The sequence below is a fragment of the Pteropus medius genome, unplaced genomic scaffold, assembly GCF_902729225.1.
Source record: "Pteropus medius unplaced genomic scaffold, Ma_sr-lr_union100, whole genome shotgun sequence".
Classification (NCBI taxonomy): Eukaryota; Metazoa; Chordata; class Mammalia; order Chiroptera; family Pteropodidae; genus Pteropus; species Pteropus medius.
In genome coordinates this window covers 1,028,206-1,046,276 of record NW_024350921.1, presented here as the reverse complement: position 1 = coordinate 1,046,276, position 18,071 = coordinate 1,028,206, and the positions used below count along the sequence as shown (strand labels likewise).

The following is an 18,071-nucleotide window of genomic DNA, read 5'->3' as shown; positions in this document are numbered from 1 at the left end:
TAATGTCTGAGCCTATAGTAAATTGGTTATTGTGACACCCCACAGTCTCTAGCCCTCAGGGATTCCCATCCCAGCACTGAGGGGACAGATACTCTCTCCATGATACACTCACCTGCTGGCCTAGGACCTCAGGCTGCCTGGGACTGTTTCCAGAATATGGCTTTGTCTATGGGACAGTGTTTCTCAGATTATCTTGATTATAAGAATCACCTGGAACACTTGTTACAAATGTAGATTTCCGAGCTCTCCTAATCATATTAAATCAGATTTTCGAGGAGAAGAACATCAGAATTTTCATTATAAACAAGTGTCAGGGTGATCACTGTGACTCAGGAAGCATCCTTGGAAAGGATGCTTGTCCTCAGGGACAAAGACAGAGCTTGGGGATGTGGGTGCATTCTGAGCTATCGTGGCTGTTGCCAGCACTACTGGCAACTAAACAGCGCAAGGACAAGTCCATTCTGAAAATTCCTTTTATGTGGGAAACACAACTGATGTTTTTTGTCGACATCTACCTCTTTAAGACCATTTAATGTCTATGTGATGCTTTCATCCCTCCATCACTAAAATGCTTCCGTGAATCGTGAGGAATTCAGCAAGAGGCAGAGTATGTCAGTTATCCAGCATTGAGTAACTGAACCCAAACCAGCCTTAAGACTCTCTGTTTACGGGAGTAAACTGATGGACAGGTGGCACTGAATATAGTGGTCCCTGCTCTCTCATTTATTTACTGATCATATTCTGGAAGATGGCTATTGTCTTCTCATTTTTCTGAAAGACAACCAAGACTCACATTGCCTGAAGTAGTGGTCCCCCCTATTAATAATAATCTATAACAATAATAATTCTAATTTTTACATTTCATAAGTAATAGAATAGGAATTTTCATACAGATATAGAGGGTCTTGAAAACTCTGATTTTCCCATCGCCACATATTATCACCTCATAGAAAGAGACCAGAGCCCAACAGGGTTACTTCAAGTGTGAAGAGTCTCTTCTCCAAAATATTTTTCATACGTCTTTTTGGGAACCATATTTCTTCTGTCAGAGATTGAGGCTTAGCCCTCTCAGTTGGTCAAGGCTACAATTTCGACTATCTTTGGTTGATAACAAACTAAAAATTTCACTGATCAAAACTTTGGGTGGGAGAAGGGGAAAGGGAAGAAAATGTTGGAGAAGGCTGGTGTCAAATTTCACAACCTTCTAGAGTTCCTCTACTCTTCACCTTTCTCGCAAAATACTCAAAGCACCATAAATAGGTTTATTTTCTAACTACCAGTTTTTTGTAAAGACTCAAGATACATAGAGAGGTAAATTCTATTAGTTAGATAGCACATCTATTATTACAAAATATTTTATCAAAAGGAATTATGTTAGCAATTCATTTTGAAAATTATTTAAGTTCCTTTCTTGGCTTACATTTTCTGGTTAAGAAATCTAGTGGGAAAAAAAATGTACTGTTGTCTTACCTTTATTTCCTGTTCTTAACACATAAAAAAAGAGGAAGGAACTTCAAGTCATTTCAGTGACTGCCGGCTTTTCTAGCTGAAGAAGAACATGTAAGAATATCCATTTTCAAAGTGTTCTACTATATCTCTTCTTAGCCAGAGAGATAACTGGAAAAGATACAACAGCCATTTAACTCTCACAAGTTTGGAAATAATGAGTCATACTTAGAGAAAAAAGAAAACCTTTAGTATTTTCTAAGTGACCACTGGCATGGTCAAAGCCATGGTCACAACAGAGGAAAATCAAGTTAACTACCTCTATCAGTAGACAGAAATGCCCTGAAGATGAAGCATCTAAAACTGTTAGACCCACCTCCTCAACTAGGTAAGGCTTGTGGTTAGGGTTAGTTGAAAAGTGAGTAAGCCTATTTCCTTTACAGGAATTTCCTGTAAAAACTATTAGCACTCAACTCAATTTCTCAACTGTGGTATTTTTCTTTTTCTTTTCCTTTTTTTTTTTTTTTTGTCTTGTAAAACTAACAGCACCCCACCCCACACCACCAATGTGTAACCTTGAAGATATAAGCTAAAGATTTTCTAATTCTGAAAAAGAAAAAATATCTCTCCGACCACTTAATGATCCAGAAAAGAAATAAAGTCTAACATCACATTTTTTAAAACTATTTGTTAAGAGAAATCCTCAAAATATAAAATATAATTTAGAACACCATTCTTCCTTTGATAGAACGACTTAAATCACTTAATAAGGACCTTATAACACTGGTCAGAAAGTGCTTTATCTAGAAATCATCTTAGTTAAGCCTAGATAACACCCTCCCTCATGAGTCTCATATTCTAATAAAGATAAGGCTGACTCACCTGAGCACATAAAAGTGTCAGGGTTATGTCTACATATAACTAGAGGACAGCATAAAATACAAATGAAGACTGAGTTTACTTTGAGATGAAGGCAAAATAAAGGTTTTTACCTGAGGTGAGAGTGAGAGGATAAAAGAGGGAATTAACAATTACAGCTAGAAATGAGCCCGAAGTGTATCCAGTGCCGCTGGTCATAAGTCTGCCTACAATTCTAGGCAGATGTGAGGTTTTTTCAGACATGTTTTAAGAGAATCATAGGGAGCAGCTGAAAGGATATTCCAGCATGGGAGGCTCCAGTCTCACGGTATCACGTGGGAGCATCACAGTGATAAAAATAAAGGCAGCAAACCTGGGGGCTTGGGTAGAGATATGGCTAGAATAGAAGGAAAAGGCTAAACATAAGGGGTTATTTATGACAAGTACTCAAAAACTGTTGAATTGTACCGGATGGCAGTGAATTGGGATGTAGGATCTATCCTTCTGAAGTTTCAGAGATTCTGAAGCCGACCTTGAAGATGAGTCTAAAGCTAATTGTAGAGGTGTTTTCTAAAGTGAATTTGATCGCTGGAGTAGAATTTGAAGAAGGTTTGCAGGAGATAGAATAGGTATTGTGGAGATAGTCTCCAAAAAGGTCTGCTATCACTTCCTCTGGCCCCCTTCATGAGCTTTCTGCTTTTTATGCCAAGGGGCAGAGTCTATTTTTCCTGTCCTTGAATCTAGGCTGAGCGTGACTTGCTTTAACCAATAGAGTGCAGTAAAAGTGATGCTGTGCCAGCTCCAGACTTAGTTTCTAAAAGGTCTTCAGCTTCCACATCCTTTCTCTTGGAAGCCAGACACAACACAAGAAGCCAAATATTCCAAGATCACTTTGCTGTAAAAATATGGGGGGAGAGGGAGGGAGAGAGGGAAAGAGAGAAAGGGTGTTTTGTCTGGTCAGACTCAGTATCTCCAACCATCCCAGCTTCAGACATGTACATGAGGAATGTATTAGATGTTCCAGCCCCAGCAGAAACCATGTAGAGCAGGAAAATGTTCCAGCTGAGTCCAACCTAGATTGCAGATCATGAGAAATAATAAACTGTTATGTTTTAGCAATTAAGTTTCAGGTTTGTTAGACAACATAAATAACTGAAACATATATTCCCATTGGACAAGTGAATTCTATTTTACTTGGAGTAAATTGCTGGGAGAAAAAAAAAAATGAGTCCATTCTGAGAATTCATGTTTCTAATGGTCTTATTTGTGGCTATTATTATATCAGAAAAGTGATACAAGGAAAAATAAAATAATTTCTACCTTCAAAGAGCTCATCTTTTAGGGAGAGAGATAAATAATTACAGTGCATTGTAATAACTCCAATCCAACAAACGTTTTCTAAACGTCTACTACATGCAAGGTCTTTTGTTCGTGCATCGCTCAGAAGTAAACAGTTTAGTTGGAGGGTGAGGGGTTGGGCCTCTAAGGTTATTTTTTTTATGATAAATGTTAGATAGAGGTATGCACAGCAGACCTTAAGGAGGGGCTTGGGGATGACTCCTAGAGAGAATTCATTAAATTTTCATTAACGTTTTTTCCTTGATCTCAAGTGTTGATGGTTGAATTGACCATCTGTAATATCTCCAATCTCTTCCCTAAATGTTCATTCACATGCCCCTCCCCGACCAACCACTGTTTGACTCTTTCCAGGACAGTGTTTCTCTAAGATCCCACTTAAATGATGGTTGTTTTCTTTCCCAGACCCCTTGAACCCCTGATTTCCAGCCATTATACCTCCCTCTTCCCTAAAAACCCCCAGCTTTGAATAGCATGGCCTCACACTATAGCACCACCCATTATCCATCTTGTTGAAGTTGTCCACAGAACCCCCAGTCACTCCACTTTATTATTGCCTGAAGATTTTAGCTCCCCACTTATTCTTTCTCTCAACAGAATTCTTTCTTTTTTGATTCTTGCTAAGGAACTATTACAGAAAACACAGGTCCAAGGAGAAATTACTGGCTGAATATGAGACATGGAAAAAGGAGAATTGATATACAGTAGTCCCACTTTATCTACAGGGGACATGTTCCAAGACCACCAGTGAATGGGTGAAACTGTGGATAGTACTGAGCCCTATGCATACTATGTTTTTTCCTATACATACATACCTACGATAAGTTTAATTTATAAATTAGGCACAGTAAAAGATTAATAATAACTAAATAAAATAGAACCATTATAATAATATACTGTAATAAAAGTTATATGAATGTGGTCTCTCTCTCTCTCTCTCATAAACAAGACAGCTACTAAGTAGCTGGGCAAGTGGCATATACAGCGTGGAGATGCTGGGCAAAGCATCACTCTGCTCAGAACAGAATGCAATTTAAAGCTTAAGAATTGTTTCTTTCTGGAATTTTTTCATTTAATATTTTTGGACCATAATTGACTGCAGGTAACTGAAACCATGAAACATGAAAACGTGGATCGGGGGAACTATCGTAGATGACTCTCAGCTTCCTACTTTATCATCAGGTAGAAAATGGTTTTACTATTCAAGACAGAATATGGAAAGAAGTATAGGCTTAAAGAAACGAGAATAAGTTCAGCATAAATAGTGGAGTTTTAGGTGCTATGTACATTTCTAGGTAAAGTTACCCAACGTAGAGCTAAATATATTATTCTGGAGCTCAGCAAATAGATCTCAGACAGCAGAGAGATTTTTCTCTGTAGGTTAGCTGAAGTGATGGGCTGAGAAAATAGGCAGCATGAGAAAGAGAGTCTGGAAAGGGATCTGGACATTTTTAAGGCAAGAGGAGCGTGGGATTGAGAAGTAGAAGCCACCAAAGCAAGGTGAAAAGGAAGTATTATGATGGTGCTGTGAGAATCAGGAGGGAATTACTTCTCTAAACCAAGGGAGGTTTTGGGAAGAAAAGAGTAATGAACAGTATTGAATACAGCAGAAAAATCAAGCAGAAGGACTGAAAATGTTCCATCAGACTTGCCTTCCAGAGAGCGCAGACCCAGGGGACGGTGGGGTGTGAAAGATATTGCAGCAAACAAAGCTGAAGTTCATGAGAACCTTGCCTTTGAACAAAGCTTAAGATAGACTCTGTCAACTTCTTAGCGGTCAAAAGTCTGCCTTACCCCACTGCCCACCACCACAAACACATTTCCTTCCCTTGGCTTTCCAAATAGAATTATATCATAATTTTCATTGAATAAATATTTAATGCTTACATCATTAGGGACCAGGGTAATATTATTTATAGCAGAGCCATCTTGTGCTATTTGACTGTATTGCTTTGCATGTACCAACTTGTTTCTTTTGAAGCTAATAATGATTTTTCCTCATTTGATTAAATTTCTCTATACCTATCATTAATTCTTTTCTAAACTTTCCTCTAGAAATGTAAATTAACAGTCACTCCATCCAAAACACTAGGATAACTATCTTCTTCCTGAAAATGGTCTGTCTGGAGCCTACATTTCTACTCAAATATGGCTTACACACTATCGCCACCCATAGATTTCCATTTACCATAAGCCTGGAGATAATTTTTACCACTCATCTCAATTGGATCCCCTATTTCTGGACCCTGAACTGTTTTCTTCTTTGGGGATACTCTCTTTTTTTAGAGCACCACCTTTCCCAGTAGACCTCAGACAAAGGGTATATGGGAGATAAATATCTTGAGGTCTTATATGTCTGAAAATCTCCATTTTGTCCTCACATTTGAATAATTGATTGAATAAAGAACTCTAGGAAGCACATTATTTTTACTTCCAATTTTAAAGATGTATCTGTAGTCATTTTTCTGGGCAATTGGTGGCCTTTTCAATCTGGAAACTAATGCCTTTCAATTTTGAGATATTTCCTTTAATTATTTCTAAAATAAATTTTTTTTAATTTCTCTATTCTCATTTTGTAGGGTGCATGCTTATTTTTATTTTATAGATATTTTATTACTTTCATTGAGACTAACATTCTACTCCTCCCCGCCCCCCACCCCCCATTTTCAATGTATTTAGCTTACTGTTTTACATTCTGGATGATACTTCACCATCCTGCAACTCTGATATTTTGTTTTCCACTTCAGTTATCTCATTTTTAATCTCCAGTTTGTTTTAAAATTTGTTTTTCCTTTGGCTCATCTCTATTTCCTCCAAGCTCCATTTTGTTGTTAATCTTGCTCTTTCATAGTAAGAAACTTTCTCAAATGTACAGTCATTTTTTCACTGTTCACTAGTAGATAAGAATGCTTAAAGATTGTACATATACACACACACACTATAGATCTATCTTGCTTAAAAACAAATATGCAAATTCTTAAGTAAAATATTAGTGAATTAAATACATAGATTATTTTATTATTTTTAAAAATACATCAGGATGAAATGGGATTAATTCCAGAAATGCGAGAATGGGTTGATACTATTTTAACATTAATATTCTCTACGGAGGAAAATCATATGATAGTTGCAGAAAAGTCACTGAATAAATGTCAACACCTATTTATGTAAAAAAAAAAAAAACTTAATAAAATTAAAACTAATGAAGATGTCCTTACTCTAATTAATGATATACATATATATGTGTGATGTAGTTATATAAAATAGTATTATAGTCAATGGAGAACCACTAGGGCCTTTCCACTAAAGTCAGGAACAAGACAAGGATATCTACGCCCATTGCCATTTAACATTGTTTGGAAGTTTAATTACCAAAGCAAATTAAACTAGAAAAAGCATTACAGGCATCTCTGAGCAACTGAGGACCCCCAAAACATAATATGAAAGTCTATTTTGAACATATTCACCATTAATTATTAAAAACACACGGCATGTTCTAGCAATTGTATAAATGGGGCATTGCATTCCTGAGTGCGTATGTGCATCCGTGAGATAGGCCGCGAAGAGGTAGACACAGCTGGTTTTCACAAGCCTCACACATAGTTGTAGCTGTTGGTATCACAGCTCCCGGCTTGGACAGTGATCACTATCAGTGAGGCGTGAAGGTGGGAAGGGAAGGACCCGTCTCGTGCCCACAGCACACACACATCCTGTTTCCTGTTAGATTTGTGGCTTGGCAATTCTTTGAAGAGCCTTTCTTTGTTCATGAGCCGGCCCCTCAGAGTAGCTTCTGGTTAAAAGGATGGCTTCCCTTGACCCCGAGGTCTCCTCTTTCAGAGTTGCACTTCGGGCCAAGGAGATGAGTTACTTCCTCCGAGTATTTAAAGCTATGTTTCAGCTTGGACGCGGGCACTGGTTTTGCCAGTGTTCCCGCTTCGGTCGACCATGTTGACAGCTGCAGGGAAGCTCCTCCTTCTGTGCCCTGAGGTAGTCCTAGTAACCCGACCATTTAGCAGCAATATAGGGCGAACTCCTGGGCCGTGTCAGCGTCAAACTCCGTGTGTCTTGGCAGATGTCACAGTGCGCATGCTCCAGTCAAGTGCGCACTTTCATCCGGTGGAGGTCTTGAGTGCTTTTCCCCCTCCATCCTTACTTTACAGCCGGGAAGACAGCCTGAGGGTTCTCTGAGCTCTCATTTCCTCCTCTAAACCAGTCCTACGCAGCCCTACTTCCTCTCCACAAGACTCTGTATGAGGTGACATCCTGGAAAGTGCCACAGCCTCCAAAAACTTACGTCAAGTCTTGTTGTCCAACAAGCAGTTTTAAAGAGAGGAGACAGTACACCTTTTTGCCCTAGCCTTGTCACACTAACTAGTTATGTGACCTGAGTCAAGTCCCTGGAGTTAACCAAATCTCAGGTTCCTGAGTTTGGAATATGTAGGCTATAAGGTCTCTCTCTGCTTTATGAGAGTCTAACTCTAATAAATGCTTCCCGTACATAATAGACTTACGAGGTATTTCTTTATACATCTTGGAGAGTTGATTATTCACTGATTCTCTGAAATGGATGCCACAATTTAAGGACATGTGAAATCATAGAAGAGAATGATGTCATTCTATCAATAAAAATTATTTATCGGTCTTAGTTGGAAATGTTTTCGCTTAAATTAAAAAACACACACGTTGTTACCAAACTCAAGGTGTTCATTTTGCCTGCACATATCAATGGCCAAAAGAGACACGGACAGTCTACAGCAAAGAAAGTAGAGGTTTATTTAAAGAAATGGCACCAAGCCCATAGGTGAGCTAGCACTCAAAGACCTGGCTCCCTGATGGCCCCTAGGGGATAGGTCATATAGGAGAAAACTCATTAGTAGCTAAGGGAGTTGGGGTCATGGGCTCTACCGATTTGTGGGGGCTAGGGTCGGAGACAGTTGATCATTGCATCAGGTACTGATGTCAGTCATGGCCCCGTTTTATTGGGTTTCAACGGGAAACTGGTAGGGTCATCCACCTTCATGGGTGTGGAGCTGCAAGATGTTATCTTTAGTTTGGCCTTAACTCTGTTTCTGTGGTGAACAGACCTGAGGCTTTGTTCCTAAGACTGTTTGATGCTGACCTAAAGGCATAATGATTAAGGGAGCGTCCTGCAGTACACAGAAGGATAGGAAAGAAAAGACACAAGTGAGCCCAAGACCGGTTTAAATCAAGAAAGAGAAGAGAAAAAGTCATTTTAAAGAAGTAACGATTTGCATGGTTACAACATTAATTATCCATCATTTGAAGACCTACTACTTGTGCTGAGTATTGAGTGGCCTTGTGAGAAAGGAAAGAGAATTCTTTTGCTTCTGGATGGGAGATAAAGAAGATAGACACAAAGTGATTTGACCTTTAAAAAAAGATAAATATAGGAGCTCCTTTGGAATGACCCATATCTTATTAAAACAGGTGGGATCTACATTGAGAATGAGGATTGGAATCTTAAAATTAAACAGAGGTCAAGACATTTCAAAAATAAAGACACTAGACGAATGATTCACTAAGTAATTTAAAGCATATATTTAATGTACAGATTTAACATTTAATTTAAAATATATTTAATATATTTTAGAGCATACATAATAAAAGAGACAGACATAATTATTCTCTGTATTAGAGACCATGATGATGATAATAAAATTTCTCCTGATCACATATAAAACATGTTAATAATTCAATTTTTACTTTTTTACACATCTAACAAGCACATAAAAAACTCTACAAATATTAAATTACTTTTTTACACTGAAAATCTAATGAAATATTATTATTCTTTAATTTTCAGCAATATCTACTGTAGCTGTTTTAAACATTCATGCTGCTCACATATGTTCTAAGCAGCCTTCCAGACTTACCCGCCTCCGTCCTTTCTTTTAAGGCTGTTTGTCACTCATTCATTAATTATCCTGGACAACCATTACTGCTGAGGCCACCAAGACAGCCCAGCCTGCTGGGTTCACTTTAGGGAGACAAATAAATGTATGCCTTTCAGCATCAAAAGTTATACATGTCCAATGAAGAAAAATCTTTTGCCCTACTGATATGCTTCTCTATATACACAAATGTCCTCAAGTCAGTCTGCTTTCCTTTCCAGATTTGTTCTTTTCTGCTTTCTGGCTTCTGTTTTAGTCCACTACTGGAACAAAAAAAGTGATCTAAGTAATAACAGTAACAATAATAGTAATAGCAACACAAAATTCTAAGTCCATGCCAAGAACTGTCATAAGCACTTTATTTATTCATTTAGTCCCCTTGTAAAGTAGGAATAATTATTATAAATTGTAATTTTACAGATCAGAGAACTGAGGCACAGATCAATCAGGAAAGGTTCCAGAGGTCACAAGAGTCAAAAACCCAGAATTTGAGTTCAAGCATCTTGTTTGCGTAGCTCATATACTAAACAGCTATACCATGTGCTTCCTCCACCCTGAAGGCATTTTAAATTTCTAATTTTAGAAAATTATGCAAGTAGCCATCATTTTTTGTTGCATAATGGCTTATATGGTCCGGCACCCATCCTGTATATAAACATTTATGTAAAATCAACAAATGTTTTCAACCACTTTTGAAAGAGCCAGAGAATTTTTGAATTAAACTTCTTGTCTCTCAGGAAAGATAAAAAGTTGTCTTGGGTTCCTTCCAAGAAGTTTCCACAAATAGACCCAATTAAACAAGTGCTAGTTTAGTGCCTTTGTGGGGTTCCTAGAACCACGGGCCTGCCACTGAGGCCAGGACACATTAGACATCCTCAGGCCTGCGCCCTGTCACAGCAGGCTCACACCTTGCTCCCATGATCTGCACACAGCCCTGTCAGCTCTCCTTCTCATCCCCAGGCACTCCATGAGGTGTTTAGGGGTAGGTAGCTATTGTGGGGGTGTGAAAGCACCATTCCAATTTCTATGTCACCTACTGGCTCATAGAAAATGCCACTTCATAAATTTAAAATCCTTTAGTGCAATAGTTAACATTAAAAACTCTTAAAGATGCGCCCTTTTTGTAAAGAGGAGGTTATTTTCCATCATTTGCAGCCCCAGTGTCCATTTATGGGAGAGGGGGAAACCGGGAATCCATTTCTTTTGAATTCCAAGGTCTTTTGGGAGCCCACAATGACAGCTCAAGGTTAGTCTTATCCCTGGCAATCTGATGACAAGTTTCATCTTCAAACTGTGAGTCAGATTTTTATATAGATGAGTCTAATATTTTGAGTCATGCCCTTTGTTAGAAACAGGCTCCTCCACTCAATCCCCAAAATGTCATGAGTTCTTTCTTGTTTTCAGCTGCTCTGAAGATCAGGACCGGGAAAGCAAGGCAAGACTTCTAATTCATCTCTGCATGGCCTGACTGTTTTTGCAGGCATCAGATAAAGAAGATTTTTCCAGAACCTTGAGTTATAAGACAGAGATTTATCAGCTTTCCACTTCAGAACTCTGTGAGATTTCAAAAGCGTTAGTGATTGGGGCAAGAATGTGAAGTCACCAACTGGTGTAAATTCAATTAAGATTATTTTCATTTTCCTTTCCACGAGTGCTTCATGGAGTCCACTTTCAAGTTCATACCTGACTTCATTAGACATGTAACTTTTACTTAGGACAATGATTAGTCTTCGGCTTTTCTTAATCAACGAATGGATTTCATCAACAACAGCTAAAAATGTAAGATGTGAAATATTAATTTAAGAGATCTGAAAGGGTGAGCATGAGAAAAAATCATTTTGCACAGCCTAATTTTGCATTATTCAAATCTTAACATCACTAATGACTTTAGGAGAAACCATTTATTCTTAATTCTATATGCCTACTGAAAGCAATTAGGTAACAATAATAATGATTACTTACTTAGCACTTACTCTATGCCATACCCGCCTCAATTTTTTATGTATATTAACTCATCTAATCATCATATCAACCTTCTGAAGTACTGTTATCACCCCCATTTTATAGATGAGAAAACCAAAGCACAGAAGGGTTAAGTAACTTGCCCAGAGTCACATAGCTAGTAAATGATGGAACCAGAATCTGAACCCAGGTGGTCTGGGTCTGGAGTACTTATTTCTAATACACTATCTTCCCTCTCTACATGCATGGAGGTGCATGCTAAAATCAGAATTTGAAAACAAACAAAAAAAACTGCCATTATTTTAGACCAGAAATTGACAAACATTTTCTGTAAAGGGCCCAATGGTATAAGTTTTGGCTTTGCAGATCATAACCATCTTTGTCACAATGACTACTCTCTGCTATTATAGCTTAAAAAGCAGCCATAGACAACACAGAGCAAGTTCTTGTGGCTGTGTTTCAATAAGGGTGGCAGATTTATAGTAACCCATGGGTGGTAGATTGCCAACCTCTGTTCTAGACCTCTTGCCCTTTTTAAATAGAAATTTGAACTAAGAGTAATTATAATTGAATACAAACATTCTTTATTTTTATTTTAGAAATAAGAAGAAATCTATTTTCAAAATAAGTCCTGGAAAATAATGGTAAAATAATAAGGTTGACATAAAGTCAACAGTAGGCAATGCCTTCTAGGTTCTTACACAAAGGACTGACACAAAAATATCACAGTGTTGTATGTATTCAACAATTTGGCATATGACTCCTTTGAGAAGTTATTTATAATTAAGCAATAATATATTTCCTCTTTCTAATTAGTACTATAGGAGAGGAAAAGCACAACCATTTCTTATTTACTACCATATCTTTAATGCCCAGCTAAGAATTTGGCATGAGTATGGCACTCGGCAAACGCTGGGTGAATGAATGATGATGGTGATAACGAATACATTTGTGTTGCATTCATAATGCATCAGCACCCAAAACATTTTTCGACCCCAGATTTCAAATGTTTGCTTTGGAAAACTTCAGAGAAAACATGGAAATGCTACTAAATTTCTTTGATTCTAACTCTACTAAGCTTTGAGATATGTTTTATGGCTATTTGTATTCATATATTAATTTAAAATTTGAATTCATAACTAAACTATGATGTGAACCACCCATCTCTTTCTACTTGTCCTTTCTCAGCTCTCCTATTTTTTACTTTAATTTTCTCACCAATGTCAATGCATTAGAAAACAAGCATTTTCTGATAAAAATTAATCTGTGTTTATAGTCCAAAGGACCATGTATTAAATTAGGAGCTGGTTTTGCTGTACAAAGTATTATGAAAAGAGGTATTCTTAATTACTGTGAGACATTCTAAATAAATGTCTCATGAGAATGCCAATTCCTGACCTGGTTCTGAAAATGTAATGTTTGCTCCCTTTCCCCAAATTTCAGGGAATTGTGAAGCATAGTGAACCAACAGGGTCCTAGAGAGGCCATTGCTAGAATCAGCATGGTTATCTTGTTTTCTCACTATTGGTAATATTGATTTAGCTGGTTATTTCCGGTTAGAGGACTATGTTCATTTGTTTGTTTTTTAAGTAAAACAGGACAGCTTCTGGGGAGGCTAAGCTATTCATCTTTTTAAAAGAAAGTATTGCCTACAAGAGACTCACTTCAGCTTAAAAGACACAGACTAAAAGGAAGGGGATAGAAAAAGATATTGCTTTGATGAACCTAGAAGGTATTTAAGTCAGACAGAGAAAGATAAGCACTATATGATTTCACTTATATGCGGAATCTAAGGAATAAAAAGAACAAACTAATCGAAAACAGACTCACAAATATAGTGGACAATTTGGTGATGGACAGAGGGGAGGGGGGTTGGGAGGCTGGGAGAATGGGGTGAAGGGTTAAAGAAGTACAAATTCATAGCTCTTGGATGGTCATAGGGATGGGGAGCATGGTAGAGGGAATGCAGTGAGCATTAATACGTTGGCTAGGTGGAGGGTCAGGGGAGGGAGGGAACAATTGGGGGGATCATTTTATGAACTATATAAATGTCTAACCAATGTACTGTATACTTGAAACTAATTAAAATAAATAAATTTAAAAAGAAGAAAGAAAGTATCTCCACTCGTTTTCTATCTGTCATTCCCTTTCTTACCTCCTCCAGGCACTACATCCCTTTCAAATATGCATAACTTATACCCAAAATGTTTCTCCAACACCCTGGGCAAGGTCTCTACAGCGAAGGTGTGCTCCTCTCCATTCTCGGGTCGGCATTCTTTTAGGTAAGACACAAAAGCATCGTATGTTTTTCCATCTAGGAGAGAAGATTCATTCTTTTAACTGGTATGTAAATAAAGTTTATTTAAGATCAGATTTGAGTGAAAGTTATAAAAAACAAGAATGGAATCACTGAAGGAGAGAAGTTAAATATAGCATCCTCATGTCCACACTCATCAAATTGTATACATTAAACACATACAGTTCATTATCAATTAGACCTCACAAAGTTGTTAAAAAATAAACATTTTTAATAGAAAACAAACTGAAAAATAAAACAAGAATATTTAAACTAGTTGATTCCTAAGATCCCTCAAATATTTTTTGGTTCTATGATTCTTTTTCACACATTATTGTTTATCTCTGGTTTTTTAAGTTGTCAAAAACAAGGAATAAATTCATTTATTAATAAGACAAAAAACGCATCTTCAAATCTAGTACACTAATCAAGCAACCAATTACCAAATGTTTGGTTTTTCTTAAGCATGTACATTAAAACTCCCACTGTTTGACACCTCAGAGTGATAAGGAGAAATGTACATTATAGATCAGGGAACTAAAGGAATTTAAAGATAGCAGAGGACCGAGGAGCCCAGATATGTCCTCATTCCAGCATTGGAAAGCAAGTCTCACCTTGGTTTATTTGACTTATACCATTTATTTTTACCACCATCCCAATGTTTACCCTCAAAAGGACCACTTGGAAAGCAATGATTAAAACAATGCTGAATGTTTACTCTGGAGACTGGGGGAAAACAACAGAGGCTATTGAAACAATATGCTATGGGAACACATGCTATGATATGTAAAAATATTATGTGATACAAGATGCCAGTGTGAAAACTTCCAGTCTATCGAAAGGTTTTTATTGGTGATAAGGACTGTTCCTATTTTACTCCCAATTCAGATGACTAAAGGGACAAATTCAGAAGGAATGTGTTACCAAAACAACAAAGATCATTCTATTAACCAAGTAATTAAAAAATTAGATACATTTCACTCTTCTATCTTCATCCCATCTAGTCGAGAAGATAAAGCAGACAGAGGCAACCAAATGCAAAATTTACAAATATACATTACAGACACAAGACAGTGTGACACAAACAAAATTAACAAAGGAAATAATCTGGTCAGAGAATAAGGAGTGATCTTGGTGTACATACTTTCTGAAAAAAGAAATTTTGACTCAGATCCCGAATAATATAATAGATGCTAATTGGGAGGAAGAAGGGGAAAAGATAACAGAATGTTCTACCTTTTTCCCATGACAATTGGTTACAGGATAGAGGAGTTAGGTTTAAGCTTGGGTATATTATTAGGCTGAATGAATTTGCTACTGAGTTGGAGGCTAAATATTATTGAAACCTTTACTAAAATTGAATAGGACGAAACCATTCTAGGTCCATGTCCTTTGTGGTGCCATATCATTTATACTCAGCAGCCAAGCCCAATATCTTCACCATCATCCAGGCTCACAAAACAACACTTTCTGTTTCTGGCAAAATCTTCTTAAGTTCTACCTACAGCATTCTAGTTCATCAGTTCAAGTCAGAACTTGTATTGATTTAAAACAATTGCTTTGTAGAATTGCATGCATGTAAAAGATAGGGCATTTATGTTAAAGGTGCAGAATTAACACGCACATTAAAGATGAGAAAAGTTGGTAAAAATAGAGCTAGCTCTTAGTGTAATCAATAAGTTGTTCCCCTGGATAATTCTATTAGATTTCTGTTGAGTCCAGCTATTTATAAGTAAGAGCTAGTGCTTCCACTAGTATAGCTATTAGGTCAGTGATTAAAACTAAGATTTAAAAAAAGAAATAAGTACACTTTTCTAAAAGGTATGTTTTTCTTATAATCAGAATGTAAATAATTGTAAGAAATTGGAAAGATAATGCAGAATTATAGTGTGATATACACGTGACCTAGTTTTACTCTTACCCACAGAAAGTTGGATCGACTATTGAGAAGCTTTCAAATTCTTTTTCTTTTTTTTTAAGTAATTCTCCTTCTTGGTTTAGCAAATCTGCTAATTTATATTATAATTTATTTTAAACCCATGTAAAGAAAGGTTTGGTGGTTTCAATAGTTGACAAAGTGAAGTGCTCAAAATAAGGAATTTGAAAGTAACAATTGTTTTTTTGGTTCTGCGTAAATGAAACCATCATGCAAATGGATATTTGGGACTACAAGGAGTCAGACTGGTGTGCTGAATGACCATGTTTTAAGTTAATTTTAGTTTTTTGTTTGTTTTGTTTTGTTTTCTCTTCCCAATCCATCATAAACCAATCAATACTGAACACATTCATGGATATTGCAGCAATATCAAATTACTATAAAAGTTTGAATTTTTGTACTTGTATCTCCATTTCTGCCTTTCTCACAACTGATCGCTGACCACAGGCCACACTTTAAACAGAGCTGACTTAGAACACATCTCTAAATGTCTCTGTGCACCACCACAGTGAGAGCTAAAAAGTGTAAATTGAAAAAATTATCTGTGAATCAGGTCAAACACAACTGGAGAGTAGAAAAAAAAATCTTAATGGAAAATCAGAAAGAAAGATATTAGCAAATGCCCATTCTGAAATACATACTGGGCTATGCGAGTAGAGACCTGTTCATAAAAAATGTCAGAAAGAGGACCCCCTCCCCAGTTTGTTACAGCATCTCCCACCACACATGCAGGTTCAAAGAAAGTTAATTATCTTTGCTAATTTATTATTAGTAAGTCAAAAGTTATAAATGTGAATAATGACTCTTTAAAAATCTCAAAGGAAAAATGTAAGAACTACTTTATAACTTGAGGTTAGAAAGGCCTTTTTCCTACGACCACAAATCCAGAAACCATAAAAGAAAGGATAAATTTGAGTACATTACAGAATTTCCACCACTAGAAGCAAAGTCAAAAGACAAATTACAACTTGGAAACAATATCCACATTTCAAATATAGAAATATATTGTCTATCGTATTTGCATATGATGGACAATAGGCTAACCTCCTTCAGAGTAAATTGTCCCTAGAAATAAACAAGAAATCCATGCCAACAACCCAATAGAAAAATAGGCAAAGGAATGGAAATGGATGAGTATTTTGAGAAAGGAAATACAAATGAACAAGTGTAAGGTTGTTCATTCTTTTGCATAGAAAGTGAAATGCAAATGAAACTACACTGAGATAGAACTTTTTACCTATCAGATTGGCAAATATCCAAAAGGTTGTGGTAAGGCTGTGGAAAAAGAGTTACTTCTGTCCTTTGAAAGTGATAGGTAGTATAGTAGTATGAAGGGCAAATTGGCAATATTTATCAAAACAACAACTCTATCTATGTTTCTTATTTCCAGCAATTCCACTTTGGAGCATTTTTTTTTTTCAATTATACTGCATATGCACGAAATAATGACTGTACAAACCTATACATCACAAAAAGTTGTAAACAACACAAATGTCCATCAAAAGGTGACAAAAAAAAAAAACAATGCTACATTCACAGAAATAAAATACATTAGGGTTTTACTATAGAAATAAAACTCTAAAAAGTGAGAAACTTTAGAAATTAACATGGAGGGATATCCATATTAGTGTGCATAATACACCCAGATTTGTTTTTTAAATAGAAGTGGAATAAAATTCTACATTCATATTTGTTTGGATGTACTATCAATGATGGATGAGGTGAGAAACAGATGTGGGACAGCCTGGAAGGGATACTTTCTACTGTATAATTTCTTAGATTCTCTTTGTTTTGATTCTTAGACTTTTTGTATTTTGAAAGATGTATGTCCCACACACACGCACACATACACATATATGCACGCATACATAAACAAAAGCAAGTACAATCGATTAAATTGATTTTATAATTCAGTAATTATATTGAAACTTGAGGACTTCTAGTCACTTTTCAAAAAAAGAGGAGAACTGAGACATAGTGTCATCAGGATAGAAATAGCAGTAGGTAAAAAGTAGCAGATCTGGAGAATGAGAACCCAAGTCATTTGGCATCTAGCTCAGGGTTCCTTCAGAAACATCATACAATCTCTTTTGTCAAAATAATAAATCATAATACAATTCAATTCAATTCAAATGATCTTTATTGAGTGTTGCACATCGTATAAGGTGCACAGACGATGTGTGAACAATGACATTGTGATGTACAATCCTTGAGCTCACAGGATATTTAGGAGAATATGGCATACATGCACAAAACAATTAGAGAACAATTTCTGGCAACATATGAGTAAGCACAAGAAAAGATG

At 36.6% G+C, this 18,071-nt stretch overlaps 2 protein-coding genes across 4 annotated transcripts in view; both read right to left on the bottom strand.

Annotated features, from left to right (window-relative positions):
• Nucleotides 1-1,757, bottom strand: part of IL18RAP (interleukin 18 receptor accessory protein) — a 29,401-nt gene extending 27,644 nt beyond the window's left edge. For 2 of the 3 annotated variants that reach the window (XM_039840120.1, XM_039840119.1), the window contains exon 1: nt 1,471-1,757. The gene's annotated coding sequence lies outside the window, so the exon portion shown is untranslated. The remainder of the gene's footprint in view (nt 1-1,470) is intronic. The other variant, XM_039840118.1, reaches the window with a different exon arrangement.
• Nucleotides 1,758-9,372: 7,615 nt separating this feature from the next.
• The window catches only part of IL18R1 (interleukin 18 receptor 1), a 34,516-nt gene continuing 25,817 nt past the window's right edge, over nt 9,373-18,071 (bottom strand). Inside the window, exons 10-11 of the mRNA XM_039840116.1 lie at nt 13,690-13,848; nt 9,373-11,343 (exon numbers count right to left, since the gene is read on the bottom strand). Of these exons, the coding sequence (XP_039696050.1) occupies nt 10,973-11,343; nt 13,690-13,848 (530 nt within the window). The 3' untranslated portion in view covers nt 9,373-10,972. The remainder of the gene's footprint in view (nt 11,344-13,689; nt 13,849-18,071) is intronic.